Source organism: Ursus maritimus, unplaced genomic scaffold (genome assembly GCF_017311325.1).
Source record: "Ursus maritimus isolate PB19 unplaced genomic scaffold, ASM1731132v1 scaffold_4, whole genome shotgun sequence".
Classification (NCBI taxonomy): domain Eukaryota; kingdom Metazoa; phylum Chordata; class Mammalia; order Carnivora; family Ursidae; genus Ursus; species Ursus maritimus.
Genome location: NW_024426552.1, coordinates 74,710,165 through 74,728,903, shown reverse-complemented (window position 1 = coordinate 74,728,903; position 18,739 = coordinate 74,710,165). Strand labels below are relative to the sequence as shown.

Sequence of the window (18,739 nt, the reverse complement as noted above, 5' to 3'; positions counted from 1 at the left end):
ACCTTTTGAAATTAAAAACATGCTAGTATGGTTGCAAATTGATAATTTATTTGGGGATCTAGAGCCTCTCCTCGTAATTTAAAATATGTAGATGCGTCCTGCTTATTTCTTAGAAGCGAATAAATATCGGGCCTGAAAAGAGCACCAGGTCTTGCTATTCCAAATGTGATGCAAGGACCAGCAGCATCAGCATCACGTGGGAGCTTTTTAGAAATACAGGGTCTCAGGCCTTGCCACAGACCTACTGAACCAGAAGATGTGTTAACAAGATTTCTAGGTGACTCACAGTTGCATTAACATTTGAGAAGCACTGCACTAGAGATCATTATTTCACCTCTCATTTTATAAATGGGAAAAACAAGGCCCTGTGTGATGGAACAACTTGGCCATGGCCAAAGGAAATTGAGTATTTTCAATTTAAGAACTTGGTATATTCCAGTCACCTGTATTCTAATAGCAGGAGTAAAGCCAAACATTTTAACTCCGATTAACAAATCTATAATTAATTAGTAAAATGATCTTCCCTTCAAGTTTCTCATTTTGTAGAGCAAGCTGTTTGATTTGGCTGGGGCTCAGGCCAGCATGTTTGTGAATTTCACAATTCACAGATGTTAGACACTCTCCGGCTAAGTAAGGGAAGAGAATGTCAAGTTTTAAATAGCTTCTCCCTTCTATCCTGGCTGAAGCAACAAATAAAATATTTTTGTGAAACACATTTTGAAAACCAGCATTTTTTTAAAGGAAATGTCAAATTTCTCTGGAAAGGACTTTTGACTGGCTCATAACTTTGACTACTGTTGATGTTACCCGTTTGCAGGTGACCTGTGATTAGGGGGTGAGTGGAAGATGTGAACTTGCTGTATTAGTGACGCTTGGGTACACAAACTTTTTTTTTTTTCCTGCTGGAGTCTATTTTAATTTAGCTTCTGAATCATATTTCATTCAACTTCCAAATCCACAAAACCGGGATAGGTTTACAGCCTATATTCAGAAAGGAAATAAATGATTCTGTATGTAGACTTTTCTGATATTATACTCATTTTTGGATATATGAAGAATTTAATGATTTTACTCTAAAGTAGGTCGAGCCAAAGTAAAACCAAAACCAGCAAAACCAATATACATAATAAGAAAGTGAGACAGACCGATAGAGATTGAAGTAAACCAGAATGTTTTCAGTAACAGGCAATTTAAAATAATTTTGTAAGCTTCAAAATAGTCTGAAATAATATACTATTATCACTTTAAGAAAATCTTATGCGTGTGTTTGAGGTAGGATATTTAAAAATGAAACATAACTCCATAAAGTTTATTTTCTTTTATTTGGGGCAGGAAAAACTTTTAAAGGATGTGAATGGATACCACTTTCTCTTAGTTGAGACGAAGAGTGAGTTCTAGGTTAAATATAATCAAGGAATTTCCCTGTCTTTGCTATTTGAGATTGTGACCACAACAGGCGGTGGGGAGGTGGAGATGGAAAAAAAAAAAAAAAAGCAACTCCAGAAGCAGTTACAGAAGTCCTCAAATCAGTATACAGATACAAGGAAACGTTAATTAGCCGGAGCAGGATGGACACTCATCAGCTCAGTTCTGTTATAAAAGTCCAGGCTGCTGAAATTAAACTCTGATGCTGTTCACGCCAGCATCCAATCACCAGAGAGACCAGAAGTTCAGAGATGACTCCAAGTTGCCAACGAGTGTGGCCACTATACCTCCAGGACTCTAAAGCCGTGGTAGACGGGGAAGAACAATTTTAGAGAGGATGCCCAGCTGGTAAGAATCAACTGTTTCTGATGTTTGAGTCACTTGATGAATCTCATTGGCTAAAATCAAGAAACGCTCCGCCTCTTTGCAAATGTGTGTGAAGGGGGAAGTGTCTCAACTTCTATGTCTGATAGCATTTGACCCTATTGCTTTTAGCCTCCTGGCTTTATTATCTATATATACACAGGTATATGTGTAGATGTTCTATAATTGTTCTCCATTGGTTGATTGTCAAAGAGAGTTGAAGGAAATGAATTGTGAAACTTCACGGTGTGCCACCCTACAGTACTGTCCCGACCCCTACATCCAGCGGTGAGTTGAAACGTGACGTAACTTCTATCAAAACTTAATTGGAGTGCCTTGTGTATTATGAGTGTTTCTGCTGTCTACAAAGAGCAACCCCTCCTTGTTTATGAGCACAGTGATATTATTTTGGACTTTCTGTGAACTTAGAGTGGTCTACGGGCATCTTTTCTAATTTTCTTTTTTAGTTCATGTCTGGATCTACAAAGTGACAAAGTTGGAAGACAAGCTTCCTATGGTTTCTTTAAAAAAAAATGATCACACCATGTGCAGAGGTTTAAAATCTGTTATTTGCCTTGCTTAGCACTCACCCACCCAGGAAGAAGAAATTTCATTGGTCCGGGATATAATAATCTATAGACTATCCTCAAGTCAAAATAAACACGGAATAATTTTGATTTATACATTAAAAAATAGATGAATAGCCATTGTTATGCCAACAGATTGTGGCTTGTCATTTTGGCTCTAAGAAATAATGTCTTCTTGATTTGTTTCATAACAAACATCATCTTTTGACAAATCTGACTTTTAAAATTTATGATTGTACTGAATTTTATTTATGTTTATAGGAAGGAACATTTGCCTAGCACTAAGAGGGAATATTAGTGAGTGTGCACGATGTGTGTGTATGTGTTTCAAATTAGAGTTTGCTATTTTTAAACTGGTAAATGAAATCTGAACAGTGTTTTTCCAGTCATAAAGTTATGGGAGATATTTAAGTCGTATGTAGCAGTGTGATGTTGTTAATTTAACAGCATGAGATTTGATGTTGGAATTTCGTACTTTATTTTATAAGAGTAATGAGAGAGGTCCTCTGAGTGTTGAAATGGTGGGGTTCCAAAGGGGTTAACTTGTCAGTCACCACCGAAGCTTATTGGAAGCTCATACCAGAAGTGGAGTGGGCTCTCTGGGCAGGGCTCAGTTACTGTCACATTGCCTAGGCAATTACGGAAGATGTGTGATCTTTTTTCATTAATATGACTTGTCACCAGTAGGACACTAATGTGGATGATGTAGACTTTGTTCCTCTTCCTGTGAGGTTTCTGATGGGCTGTCTGAGGAAGCAGAAACAGAAAAGTAAGGCAGAAAGGTAAATGGTGGAGAAAGAAAAGAGAGGGAAAAAAAGGGGGGGGGGGAAGAGAGCGAGAGGGAGCAAGTTTGCAGTCATCCAGGTTGAAATGAGAAATGTGAATCGTGATCTGATTCCTGCCTTGCTCTCTGCCACCAATCACAACGCTAGCAAAAACGAAGGGCTCTGGAGTTTATGTTCTTGGATAACTTGCAAATTAGTTTCATTGGAGTTGGGGGTTGGGTCAAGAAAGAGCAAAACACCCTACGTTTTCGAGTTCTCAAAATTGTTTTCCAGACTCAAAATTTTCTGTTCTACTAAAAATCTTTTGAAGTGGTCTTCTAAGAGCATAGTTCCGATGAAATATTAGCTGTATAATGCCTCCCTTGAGGACATCTCTTTTAAAGTAGGTGCTTGGATCCATCTCAGCTCTAGAAGAAACTTTCTTCTATTGACTAGCAACCCACACGTCAACCCTGTACACCCCTGTCTACAGGCATTTCCAGTGATGGATGAGAGAAGCCTGTAAATATAAGTAAATGAGAAAATTGTTTCTCATATTGTCCCCCAAACCTGTTAATTCATGGAACAAAAATCATCTGTTTCTGACACACTGTAAAATTCAAAATACTAATAGTACATTAAAATAGTTTAATAAATTGTGTTCAGCAAGATTGTGTACCGTCCATTTGTAATGAAAACTTAACTTGCAGCTAAATTAAAGAGCAGAGAAATGTTTGTTGCCGAGCCTCTATTCTGTGCAAGGCACTGGAAAGAGCAAAATGAGTAAGATATGGCTATAACGTTCATTTATTTACCTCTGTGGTACTTATATACTTAATAACAGATCTGTTTCCCTCAAATATTTTAACTGTTTTTGTCACGTATTTTAAAGACTGAATTATTACTATTTTCTTGTCCATACTACTTAGTGAAAAATGAGTAGGTGGATTTTTATCATAAGAAATCTACAATATCACGTATTGTCAATGTAAGAGTAATATTCTCTTTAATGCCTAGTGAGTGAATGGGTTTGAGTTGCTTTTTCTTAGCAGACAAACCTTGTAGTTCTCAGTTTACAAAATCTATTTTAAGAAAGACCAAATTTAATCATTCCATAATCATAGTCATCTACATAGTTAAATTTGTCTTTTTTCCTGACCTCGTCTTTAGAAAGAAGTCATGAAAGGAAATTTTCAAAAAAGGAAAGAACAGGATATCTTGTTATTTTTAACTCCAAGCTACCTTAATGCATGGTTTCCTTTTATTACAGAATAGAATAAATGAGAGACGCTATTATCATTTATTACTGAATGTTAATGCCATTCCCAAAAAGCCAATTTCAAAGTTCTATGATAATTATTCTCTCAATTAAAATTGAGATTTCACCCTCTGGTTTTTTTTTCTTTGCACCTAAACGTATTGACATGCAATACATTTAGCTGTGCTCCAGTGTTGATGCTAATTTACTTTAGTCTCTGCAAAAACTTTTCTGATAATCAAAAGGGCATGAAAACTTTAGGGCTAAAATTTCCCCCTTTGATGATATTGACCATTACAAAGAAGAAAAGGTGGGGAAAATCAAGGCTTGTCCTTTTATTGCTAACTTGATTTTAACAAAAATGTCGAACCATAGGTGAAATGCTATGCCAGATCAATAAAGAAGAGCGAATGGGTAGATTACCTTTTCCTTAAAAATGAAAACTGTAAACAGTGAGCTCTGTTTATTTTTTATTAGGTAAAAAATCAAAATGAATCTAAAATGTAGCATTTTACAATCTAAATCTCCGTTAGTTTATTGTTGGGTAATAATTCGGGCCTTCTTTCACCCTTTAGTTTTTAGAATTGCCAACAGTTTTTTTAAAATAGATTTCTAAACTGAGTAATTCTAAAAGACAGATTAAATCCTTTCAAAATGTAATTTTGAAAATAAACCAGTTGAAGTGATAAATATGAATCAAGATCAAATTTTGAAATAATATGATAGCTGAGGGCTAAAAATAAGAGGAAACGCAACCGGTTATGATTCAAGCCATTTGCGAGGTGATTTTGTATCATTTTTGCCGGTCACCCTCTACTCAAAAAAGTCCAAAGTGCTAACATGGTATATGGATGAGTAAGAAGCATTTCCTGTGCAAATTGCATATTGATTGTGAATTTTATGCTTTACTAGTTAAAAGGTCTTAAGTACGTTTTCTAAATATATCCCAAAGGGAAGTGTGATGACAGAGAACTTCTAGGGGAACATCATTTCGTTTATGACAGAATATCACAAAAGGGCAGATGCAGCTCTGTGTTGGGTGTCCTTCACCTGCCTCTCCACATGCATCCTCCATTCTTCTTCTTGTTCTGTACCTTAGGAAGCTGGCTCCTACAGACTACACTGACACTTCCTTTCTCCTCTGGTTTCCTCTTGGGTTAGAAGCACAGAAGGAGATGTGATGAGCACTGGGTGTTATATGCAACTAATGAATCATTGAACATTATATCAAAAACTAATGATGTACTCTATGTTGGCTAATTGAATTTAAATTCAAAAAAGGAAGTGCGTAAGGAGGGAAATTAGGGTACATGTTTCCCTGGCCAATTCCCTGTTGGGTTTTCTTTTAAAGGCTGCAGGTCCTGTCAGACAGCACCTTGCCATAGGTCCGTGTGTCTACCCTCCCTCTCTTTCCTGCATAGAAATGGTAAGCATTCCCAGCCACTACTAACTCCAAAGAGCCATATCCTATCCTTTATGCCTTGGCAAACAGTCCCTTCATTAAACTCTCTACAATCACTCTTTTTTCAAGTGCTCTTATTCCTGTCAGGATCATGGCAAGTACAAAGATAAAATATATGCCCACAGTGTTGTCTATGCACAAAGTCTTCCAAAATTGATATAACATATAATGATACAACTTCTGATGTGACATAAAGGATGTATCCATTCACTGCAGTGAGCAAACCAGCTTTTAGTAAGGCTAATCCATTCATTTTAGCCATCTCCATAGTCACTGTTTCTCTGTCTATAACAACCCAACACGCTACAGTCTGTGTGTGTTGTACTTGGATTGAAGCAAGGCAGAAGGCAGGAAGAACTGGTTCATAAAGAAATATGAAAGTACAATTTATCAACGGGGACTAATGTATCCATCAGTTGTAACCAAGGGGGAGAAATCCTGCTTCAAACCCTTACAATTTTCACAAGAATAAATTCTAAAAGACCTTTATGATCATTTGTGGTTAGTCCAAAGTATGACGTATTAGAATTCTAGATGCTACTCCTGGGCTGTAAGTGCATTTAAATGGCAGGGAGGCAGGGGAGTGCGTTAGCTGAATGCACATAGAACTTGTCAAAAGGTCTGAATAATAGTCTTAATTCCACCACTAACTGATTACATGACCTTCATGAAATCATTTAAGCTATTTAAATAAAAGTTTCCTCATAAAGTAATTAGGGATTACAGCCTCTGATCTACTCTTCACAGTTGGGACGTGGAGAATTGTATATGAATCCAACAGATCTCTGAAATGCATTGCTTTAGTGTATTCCTCAGTTTTACTACTGTGTGTGCAGCACACCAGCATACTGGGGATTAGTTTCCAGCGAGGATCGTGTCCTCATGTGGGCATACCTTAAGTTCCATTTTGCTTGATATCATCTTTAAATTAAGAGCAATTATGGGTCTTGGTATGATCTTGGCTTGTCTCTGTCCATGTTTATACTTCACAATTCAGATTGAGTAATCTGAATCCCAGAGGGCTTAAGTGATTTTCCCCAAATCACAGAACAAAACAGTAGCAGAACCAGATCTAGAATTTAAGTCTCATGATCCAGTTCAATATTATTTCTACCACAGAACATATTATCATTTTATTAGAACTGTATAGACCTTTACCATTGACGAAGTATTTCCCAGTCCTTTATGTATCGGATCCACCTGGGAGGTAGGCAGGTGTGGTAGGCAGAATAATGACCTCTAAAGATGACCAGGTCCTCATCTTCAGAACCTGTGATATGTGCTATTACTCAGCAAAAGGGAATTAAGGCTTCAAATAGAATTAAGGCTGTTGATCAGATGATCTTAAAATAGGTAGATTATTTTGGATTACCCTTGTGAGTTCAATGTAATCGTGAGAGTCCTTAAAAGTGAAAGTTGAAGGGAGAAAAAGAGGCAGGGATGTGATGTGAGAAACGACTCAACAGATTTTGAAGTTGGAAGGGGAGCATGAGCCAAGCAAGGCTGGCACCTCTAGACACTGGAAAAGGCGAGATAACAGATTTTCCCCCACAGCCTGCAGGAGGAATGCAGCCCTGCCAACACCTTGATTTCAGTCCAGTGAGACCTGCATCAGGCTTCTGACCTACAGAACTCTAAGATAATGCATTTGTATTGGCTTAAGCCACTCATTACGGCAGTGGTAGGAAACTAATTCACCAGGCAAAGGATTTTTATGCCCAAATTGTAAACATGAAAACTAAAACTATGTTTTGTTTTGATTTGTTTAACTAAAGGATTCCAGGAACTTTCTTTATTTTTTATTTCTTGGTGCTGAGTGGAAATAGCAGAGATATAAGATATAATCCTAGACTCAAGGAATCCAAATATTAGAATCAAATATAGAAATCCTATAACAAGGTGCAAGGAAGGGTAGGGAGAGGCATGCTTGCTGACGACTGCAAGTGCAGATCACCCACCCTGGAGGCCGCAAGTTGGAAGGGTGATTTTTATTAGTGGCATCTGTCAACGTTCCTCGACATGCATGGGGGTATATTTCTTTTTTTATATATATTGCAGGGGGAGTGGGAGAGGAAGAAGCAGGCTCCCAGGGGAGAAGCCCGATGTGGGGCTCAATCTCAGGACTCCAGGATCACGTCCTGAGCCAAAGGCAGCCACTTAACGACTGAGCCACCCAGGCGCCCCTATTTTATTTATTTATTTGACACAGAGAGAGAGAGAGAACAAGCAGGGGGAGCAGCGGAGGGACAGGGAGAAGCAGGCTGTCTGCTGAGCAAGGAGCCCCGATGTGGGGCTTGATCCCAGGATCCTGGGATCATGACCTGAGCCAAAGGCAGACGCTTAACCAATTGAGTCATCCAGGTGCCCTGGAGGTACATTTCTATTCAAATCATAGATGGTAACTGAAGCCCAAAATTGTAATGCCCAACTTCAGGTTCAGGAAAACACGGTAACATTCATTTTCACCTTTGATGTTGTCAAGAATTACGAGAGATATTACATCCACAGCCTGAGACCATGATTAGATAAGTCTTGGTGGAGCCTTGGGATTGCAGTGTAAATGAAAACCATTTCGATTCATGTCGTTCTCAGGCCACTACTGAAAACACAGCTCTAGACCTTCTGATGCTGTAGTTTCCCAGTTAATTTTCGGTTTACAATTGCATTGCTACCTTTCTCTGGAAAATGGAGGGTGAGGGGAAGGAATGCAAAACTAGCAATTTTTTTTTATCAACCTCCGCAGAGCATTCATTTGTTTGCACAGTCCATTTTGAGACCACTACAGTGAGGCAAACTTGGACCCAGGGTCTCAATAGAAGCTTCTAAAAAGGTACCCAATGATATGAACAACAGATACATGCCTTCCTAAAGGGAGACTTCAAGTTCTCACTTTACTTAAGAGCCAAATGGATTGTGAGATTAAAGTGGCAATTTTCAATCTGTTTCAAGTCAAGAGAGCCAAGTTTCTGATTAGCTGTTTTGCAGCTCAAATTTGTCCTGACAGAGTTCCTATCTCCTTTAAATAACTCGCCAGGAACAGTCCTCAAGCAACAAGTGATGGATGGATAAAGCACTATAATTATGATCAAAGTCCAAAGACTTCAGTCTATGTAATTACGCACTTCCCAACCTCTGAAAGTCACTTTGTTCCGTTTAAAATAGGATGAGAAATGGACATAAGGTGATGTGTACTTATTGGTTAGTCAGGGTTTTGGAAATGACAGTTATTAACATGTCGGTTTTACCTTAAGCCATAATATTTGGGGGATAATTTAAATGGAGAGAATTAATCGTCACTCTGTTCTTATTGTTTGCCTTCTAGTCTCCCTTTATATCTGAGTCTTTATTACGAATTAGCCTCTAAGTTCAGAAATTGTTAAGGTAAAAGAAAAATGTTGTAAGGCTCAAAATCCCCTTGCCACTTTCAAATTTCCAGTACCTTTTTCTCTTTTTCAAATGAGCAAGCTTAATTTGTCAAGTTGAACAGAAAACACCCTTTCTCACTTTCCATGAACTTGGTTAGCTCTTTCATAATTGAGGGGAAAACCAGCATCACAATAATGTTAAAACTGATAAAGCATTTTGACTCAAGAAGTACAGAATTGGATGCTGGTGTGATAATTTAATCAACCACATGGTTACCTAGGGTGAATTTTTAATGTAAGCTTTTTTTACAAATGGTGGTATAGATTGAGTTAAATAATAGAAAACACACAAATTCATGAGAGGGATAACATGGAACAGACTGCCTTCTGAAGTTAAATATGTTATACCTTAAGATTTTGACTGCATTAACCTGCTTGCCCTAACATATCCTGACATTTCATTACAGCTTCCTCAAAAATTCCAAGCTCTGCAGGGGCACCTGGGTGGCTCAGTTGGTTAAGCATCGGACTCTTGATTTCAGCTCAGGTCATGATCTCAGGGTCGTGAGACTGAGCTCTGTGCTGGGCATGCAGCCTGCTTAAGATTTTCCCTCTCCCTCTGCCCCTCTCCTCCTTCCTCTTAAAGAAATACCAAGCTTTACATATTTTATCTGAAATTCGTCATTAGTTTTCCTTCTTTTTTTTTTCTGGTTCAGCCAAACTTTCATCTTTATGCTTGAATTTACTAATGTCATTTACTTCTTAACTACGTAAATAAAATATAGTATATTTATCAAAGTTTTCATTGAGAAAAATACCTTCCAACTTTTCCATAATATTGCAACCTCCTCCAAATAGGAAGTGCTAATAAGATGTGTTTCCATTTTATTTTCTCTTTCACATTTTTGTTATCTCAGCGAATGAATGAAAACTTTCTGCTAGACAGGGTTTTCAAACTAAATTTTGAGCAATCTAAACACTTCCAGTCAAAATGAATTTTTTCAGCATCTTTATTGATACTCTCTAGTGTTATAAATCTTTGCACCTGTGTCAGTGATTTTTAAGTATCCTGTAGAAGTTGATGTGGATCTAATTGAGATTTCTTCGTGAAAACTTGGCATATTAATAAAGTCCTTATCTTTCAAGTTAGTGCTGGTGAATGTAGGCCATCCTACGTATCACATGTGCACTGACATGCTTTCTGCAAAACCTCATGTAGAATCAAGTTTTCTCCCTGAGCAGAAGCCTTCAGTGTTGTCCTCCCTATGAATTCACTACCAGCCCTTCGATCTGGGCTTCTATGTACCACCTTATCTTCCGTATGTACAACTATATACAATTTTATCTCTCATTCTTGAATCCTTCAAAGCAATAAAGTAGAAAGCTTGTTATTTTGTTGGTTTGTTTGTTTTTTCCCCCTCTCTGCTTTTCTTCTTCCTTCCTTCTTTTTTCTTTCACAGAAGCTATTTCTCTGCTTCTAGGGAAGACAGAATATATATGAAAAAGCTAAAAATATCACAAAACACTTTTTTTTAACCAGTCTAAGCGTTCCTCTGCAAAAGTGAAATTGGGGCATTTTGTAAACAAAAAAAATAAGTAATTATGACAATAACATATCCAAAATAAAAATACATGAAGCTGACATATAATTTTGGATTTTATAAAAAATTGATTTTTTCTTAGTATGTAGTTTATCCGAGTTGCTAAGCATGTTTTTAAAGGAGCTTTGTAAATTAGCTAATATTAAAATAAATTGATAAATACTTCTGGTTTGGGTGACTGGGAATAAAGAGAGAAAAAGGATAATGCTTTAAATAGTTCAACATTGTAAACTATAAAACTATTCAATAGTGTTCAGTAAATATTTAATAATCTTAGATTTTAGATATATGATAAGAAATTTGAAAATTCAGAGGCTTTTAGTACTGTTTTTACTGTAGCAAAACTGGTTCTAGAATCATCTGAATTAAGTGTGAGGTTAAGAACGATCACTGAAACTCAGGAGGAAACATAAATATTAGAACACTTTAGGTATTCTCAGATGAAACATTCAGATAAAGGTACTTGGGACTTGATATTAATGATATAAAAAATTGTTTATTAGACAAATAACATGTTTCCAACAATAATGGAAGCCAACAAGGAAAAATATAGTAAGACAGTTGTTTTTTGGTCTCTAATTTTTTATACATGGAAGTTATAATAAAATAATAAATGCTTTATTCACTATATAAATTATATCATAACTTTCAATTTGTCATGTATTTTTGCACTTAACATAAGTAACTGCCTAAGGATCTCATTGGCAACTTAATGGTTTTATTTCCTTTATTGAGCATTTAGGTTGATTATAATTTTTATTAAAGTTTTCTTAAAAGATTTATTTATTTGAGAGAGAGAGAGTGAGAGAGAGAGCATGTGAGAGTGGAGGGGAGTGACAGAAGGAGCAGGAGAGAGAATCCTAAGCAGACTCCATGTTGAGCATGGCACCCTACTCAGGGTTTAATCCCATGACCCCAAGATCACTACCTGAGCTGAAACCAAGAGTCAGACGCTCAATCAACTGTGTCACCCAGGTGCCCCTATAATTTTTATTAAAAATTTAAAATATAGGGGCACCTGGGTGGCTCAGTCATTAAGCGTCTGCCTTTGGCTCAGGGCGTGATCCCAGGGTCCTGGGATCGAGCCCCACATTGGGCTCCCTGCTCTGCTGGGAGCCTGCTTCTTCCTCTCCCACTCCCCCTGCTTGTGTTCCCTCTCTTGCTGGCTGTCTCTCTCTCTGTCAAATAAATAAAATCTTTTTTTTTTTAATTAAAATATAATCACCTTTCTTTTGAGTTATTTCCTTGGGATCATTCCTTGGAACAAATATTTAAGGAAAACAAACTAATACAGGTTCAATCCATACAAAGTGCCATGTAATTTATCTGCATTATTTCATGTAATACATTTTTTTGAGGAAAGTAATATCCCAGTTTGCAGACAAGGGAAAAATGCTCAGAGAGATAACTAATTGACCAGTGTGACTTTACTGGAAGTAAGTGGAAGGACCTCTTTGTATTTTCATTCTCATCTGAGTCAGAATTTGAAACCAGGACTATCTGATCTGAAGACTTTGGTGCTTCCCCCACAATATGCTGCCATCTAAGAAATGAGAGGGTTGACGCATAAAAGGCGATATAATTTTTCAAGTTTCTGGAAAACATTACTATTTAAAAGGACATGCCAATGTGTTTTGCCAGAGTCCCAGCTTTTACTATTACTATTTTTAAATTTTGCTAATTCGATGGATATAAAATGATGTGGTTTTAATGAGCACTTATTTATTAAGTAGGGCAATGACAGAAACCATAATGACGAATTTTTAAAGATCTCAACTTTTGATACTGTATTTTTAGAAAATGAGGGTGAGACATAAGGCTGCTGAGTATCTAATATTTATTGAATTCCTACTATATCCCAGAAACTATTCTATTTAATTTTATACATTTAATCCTCAAACCACCTTAAGATTTACTAGTATTAACTGCTAACCCAATAGGTAGTATAATGTTTAAGAGACTGGATTTTGGGGTTGTGTGCCTTGGTGCAGATTCTCACTCTGCCAATTGTTAGATCTCCTAACTTAATCTCTGTGTCTGTTCCCTCATGCATAGCAGCCTCTACCTGACTGGGGTTGCTTTGAGAATTAAATGAGTTAATTGTGTAAATGGCTTAAGATAGCATCTGGCCCATAATAAGCTCTCTATGGGCCATAGATCTTATTTTTCAGATTGCATAAATGAAGAAATTGAGGCACAGAGTAACTTGTCCAGGTTAAAAACAGCTAGACACTGGTGGAGATGAGTTGGGTCCTGATTTCTACAATTTTTTTTTTTTTAATGGTCAGTGTCTTAGTTAACAGTCAGTTTTGTGGAGGACTGGTTTTTGCCATAAATTTTGTCTTTTTTATGCTTAGAGACCATAAAACCATTTAACATTCTAGAAAAACAGTCTAAATCTGAAGAGGGAAAATGTTACCAAGCATCTTTCGTACCATAAATACAACCGTAGAGAGCCCAATTTGAGAACAAAGTGTCCTACAAATGCATGGTACATAAATGAATGAGTGAATGAAACTTTGGCTTACCATGAATGTGTTATGTTCCTCTCTTATATACCATAGAAATTTATTTTTATCTTACAGTATTTATATTTGCTTAAATGACTAAGCTCTTAATTATTTCTGAGGACCTTGAGTCCTGTACGTAGTAGGTATTCAATAATTACTTAACTCCATTGAAATGTTTTTGCTCTATATTTGTATACTTTTGTGCCCTCCCCCTCACTCCTGATCTGCCTTTCCCTTCCTTGATACGTGGTTTTAGACCAAGTGAGGACCAAATAGAAGACGTAGGCAGGTGGGAACGCAACCTATTGGAGTTTTTCTCCTTTTAACAGAAATAAATCTTGGCCAAAAAGTTGAAAAAGTGAGAAAAGCAAGTGAATCGGGTTTGAGACTAGCAATGTGTGCTGGCCACACCCATAATTTACTCCCTGACAAAATGGTTTTGTTCTCACACTGTTTGACATGACGACTGCATGTAGGGCAGATGCTGCTAGAACCCAGAGGCAGCTTGGGTCTGAAACAGGCTTCTCTAGTCACAAGGGAGTGCCATGATTTTCATTGCTCAAGAATTCTGTTCAGTCTCCACCAAGGAGAACCCTGAAATGAAACTGTCAGGCTGGGTAACTAATGCTACTCCTGGCAACAGCAGCTTATGGATCCTTTTCATTGAACGGAGACAGACTATAAATAATTGCATTTGTCTGGCACTTTGTCACTTCCAAGAACTCCAGGAGTCCTAACAAAGAGACACAAATGTTCCACCCCAGCTTGCAGGTGATAGTTTTTAATACACAAAGAGGAGGGTCACTATAAACAGCAATCTAAATGCTGATGTGGTTCTCCAATATCAGATTCTCGGCTAAAAATGACTGTTTTGTTATTTTGGGCTTTTTCTTAATTAGTCACACCCTAAAAATTAGGTCATTGCTGGGGCATAAAAGTTTTCTAAAAATGGGAGTATCGGTGCTAAGACCATGACTGGTTCAGATGTCTATGTTCTATGATGAGTAGTTGACCGAAGATACTAAACATAACCGATAATTTCAACAACCTCTCTCTTAGAGGGTACTACTTAACAGGTTCTCCTCTGGTGGCTTCTGTAGTCACGCAAAACAATCCAGAGGGCTGATGGAGAGAAATGATTCATTATGTTCACCTGGAAAGTCATTACAAAGACACACGTGGTTTGCTGTCAGAAAGCTGGCCTCCCTTTAACCATCATCCTCTTATAACGTACAGCTACCCGGGCAGCATGCATGCAGCCCCCCTAGGAAAGTAGAAGCCAAATGAGGGGGTCATTGTCATAAAAAAAAAAAAAGCCTCTGTTCTTCCTCTACTCCCAAGAATGGAAAAATTAACACTAAAAATCATGAATTTCCAAATAACTGGACTAAAGAATATGCATGAGTTTTGAAGATATTGCTATTTATTTCATTTGCAATGAAAATAGTGCTTCTTTTAATTTTTATTTAAATTTAAATTCCAGTTAATGAACATATAGCATAATGTTTCAATTGCACAGTATAATGATTCGACACTTCCATACACCACCGCTGCTCATCACCAGAAGTGCACTCCTTAATCCCCATCGCCTGTTTAACCCATCCTCCAACCCTCCCATCTGGCGACCATCAGTTTTCAGTTTGTTCTCTATAGTTAAGAGCCCATTTCTTGGTTTGCCTCTCTCCCTCTTTCTTTCCTTTTGCTTGTTGGTTTTGGTTCTTAAAGTCCACTCATGAGTGAAATCATGTGGTATTTGTTTTCTCTGACTGACTTATTTCACTTAGCGTAATATGCTCTAGCTCCATCCATGTCATTGCAAATGGCAAGAGTCATTCTTATTATGGGCAAGTAATATTCCACATCTTCATGTCTAAAAACAACAACACAAGAAACAACAGGTATTGGCAAGGATGCAGAGAAAGGGGAACCCTCTTGCATTGTTGATGGGAATGCCAACTGGTGTAGCCACTCTAAAAAACAGTATGGAGATTCCTCAAAAAGTTAAAAATAAAACTACCCTATGATCCAGCAGTTGCACTACTAGGTATTTACCAAAATAATACAAAAATACTAATTCAAAGGAATACATGCACCCTGATCGTTTGTAGCAGCATTATCTGCAATAGCCAGATTATGGAAACAGCCCAAGTGTCCATCAGCTGATGAATGAATACAAAATATCACTTCTTTTAAAGAAATCAATATTAAGACCCGATGAGATCACCCGCATGTCATAATTAAGATGCTTACAAATTTCTGCATGCAAAGATTAAATGACTAATTTCAAAGTTCTCTTATAATAGTATTTCTTCAAAGGTATATTATTATAATATGTGCCTCAGTGGGAATACATAATTCTATAATTTTAAGTAAAATGTATTGATAGCATAGTTTCAATTTTTTATGCATCCGTATGTTCATTGCAGCATCATTCACAATATCAGCAGTTTCAAAATTTTAAGGGGAAAAAAAGGTGAGAGCAGGGAAGAGAGGAAGAGGAAAAAACGTCTTTCAATGACTGTGTGATCAAATGTCATGTCCTCTTATGTAATTGTAACCTGACTCCTTTCCCTTCATCCCCTTCAACAGAGTGAGTCCCCAGTTCCTTACTACGCTGTTTGTCCATGTAATTCCTCCTTTCAAAACACTATTTTGTTTACTTGTTATATGTATTGTTTATTTGTCCACAGTACAAGTCGAACTCCATAAAGGCAGGATATTTGTCTCATTTGTGCCCTGATTTATCCCAAACACCTAGAACAGGACTAGACACATGTGGGTGTTCAGTAACTTACTTGTGGCTGATGAGTTATGGAGAAAGAGCTAATACAAATTCCTTAGTCACTATTACTTATATTGTTTTTCCTGATAAGATATATTTCTTAAAAATGAGTGAAAAAATCATACTGGAAAAAGTTTCTCTTTCATCAGGGAAATAAGGCTTGAAATGGTTGGGTAATTAAGCCAACATCACAGAGCTGGTCAGCAGAGGAATCAGGACTCACAGTCACCATTACTCACAATACATTGTTTCTCTTGCTAAACTTGGCCACCTGTCCTGTTTGTAAGCTTGGGCATCTTATTTGTCCAAATCCCTCATAGTTGTTCAGGGCTTCATTATGTAAAACCCTTTCACATATAGGATTTGAGCCACAGAGCTATTATTTCCATTTTATAGATAAATAACCTGAAGGTAGAGAGCCAGTAACGTGACGAACGTCACACAGATGCCTAGTTGGAGGCAAAGGTAGAATCCTGGATTCTAATCAAATAGGCTTTTTGTTACTACATATTTTTCTCTTGCAACTGTTAATTTACAAAATGTACCGAATACCATTTATGTGCCAAGCCCTATTTCACAGAGTGGTGAGTAAAAACTTGTCGCTGTTATCATGGAACTTATATCTTCAGCCCACAAATCAACACATGATATGTTGAGTGGTAGCAATTCTCTGTATAAAAGTGAGTCAAGGTAAAGGATATAGAGAGAGAATGAGAGGTTTGGAAGAAGTACTATATTAAACGGATGGCCATCTTTAAATCCTCTTAGATGAAGTGACATTTGAGTGGAGATCTGAAAGGAACATGAAGGGAATCTGGGCGAGAAAGAGAATCCCAGGCAGGGAGTGCATGGAGATCAGAGTGACTGGAACAGAGTGAGCAAAAGCAGAGTTAGGAGGCGAGACCAATTGTCAGAGAGCTGGACTGCAGAAGGTAGATGTAAAGAAGGATTGATATTTCTCTCATAAGGATTTTATTTTTTCTTACATTTTAAAGAAACATTTTGGCTGTGTGCTCTGTGGGTAGAAGACTATAGAGACCAAGTCTAGGGGCTTTTGTTCCAGATGAGAGTTGGTGGTGCTTTGTACTAAGGTGATAAATAGTGGTGGTATCAAGGACGTATTTCAAAAGATGACCAATACAATTGTTCAAGTTTACAGATGGACCCTATTTGGGGCTTGGTTGTCATCTGTAAAAGGGCATTTCATTTCCACAGCACGGCCTTACCTGAGTGAGTGTACGCCCATTCAAAGCTAGTTCTCAACCTTGAAAGCTTAGAAACCTGATGTTTCAGCACAAGATCAATTTCTTGGTTAACTAAATACTCTGAGGTTGATACATGAAAATGAGAAAGTCAATGTGTTAACTCTTATAAGAAGACTGTCTTATATTATGACTGTCTTGAATAAGCTTCTGTTGACTGATAAGCCTATTCTTTTCCTTCAGACTTACTGTAGGAGATAGCAAATTAGATTCAGAATGTTGCTAGATGAATATGGAATGGAGGTGAATGGATAATTTGTTAACCCGATCAATCCATCTCCATATAACTAACTCCATAAAGATACACACTGAAAGGAACATATAAATACTCATTCTTGGGCCAGACTATACAGGTGTCAGAACAGAGCCAGAGACCCAACAGAGTGTACCTCTCTTCGTATTCCTCAGACCTGACCAAGGACCAAGAAATTCTCCACGGCACTCTGACTAGCAGGTTCTTCCTTTAGAGATGTTAATATGCTTGACTGAAGTTAACTCTAGTTTTGGCCTGAGATCATTTCTCTTTGGTAGCTTTGCCAATGAGATCCACTATATTTTTGCTTTACTTACAAAAGGCGATGAATCTTATATCTCAGTTTCTAACTTGTCCCTAATACACATAACTATTATGAACTATCTTCCATAATTGTCGTAAAATTCTGCTCAGTAGTTATCTCCTAAATTTAGACTGAATTAAAACAAGTACCGTCATCTTTTTAAATCAGGGTACCTGCTGGTCATGTTGTTGCTGCTGTTACTTTTGTAATAATACTCAAATAACATAATTTTCCAGATGTCTCGGTTGAGTCTACCTAAAACTAGATCTTTTGGGTATGTGGTAGGCAAGCTTTCAGGAGCTGTAAATATTAAGGAAAAATTCCTTTGAGCATTTAATTTTCTTAAAGCTTTTGCCCTAAACCATGTTTCATTTATAATAAGATGCTTGTCTAGTTGTCTATAACATTTATATTTTTTAAGGGATTAAATCTAAACGGATTGTTAGTCTTTGTTATTTTAGCTCTGAAAGAGTGTGTTAGGGAGAAGCATCTCAAGTCTTTCATGTGGTCCTTTGTGCTTGGGGGAGAAATGGTTGAATTTCAGCCCACCCTCCACTAGGGCTGAAAAGATTAAAGAATCAAATGATGATTAGATCCTCTCTTTATGTGTGTTTATGTTATTCATAGTAAATGCTATATACCTAATCCCCCATTTATTTGCGAGACAACTTTGTGCTTATTAGCTAAAGCTGGGAAAGTATGAGACCCATTTGCCAGCAAATGTCTTAAAGTACAAAACCAGTGGAAGTACCCCACTAAACATATGAAATAAATAAGTACTTAAGTAAAATAATGTTTTTTTT

General features: G+C 37.2%; 1 protein-coding gene across 4 annotated transcripts in view; it reads left to right on the top strand.

Annotated features, from left to right (window-relative positions):
* Positions 1 to 1,867: 1,867 nt before the first annotated feature.
* TP63 (tumor protein p63) overlaps positions 1,868 to 18,739 on the top strand; it is a 219,381-nt gene continuing 202,509 nt past the window's right edge. For all 4 annotated transcript variants that reach the window (XM_040621450.1, XM_008705162.2, XM_040621451.1 and 1 more), the window contains exon 1: positions 1,868 to 2,076. In XM_040621450.1, coding sequence (XP_040477384.1) covers positions 1,964 to 2,076 — 113 coding nt within the window. In that variant the 5' untranslated portion in view covers positions 1,868 to 1,963. The remainder of the gene's footprint in view (positions 2,077 to 18,739) is intronic.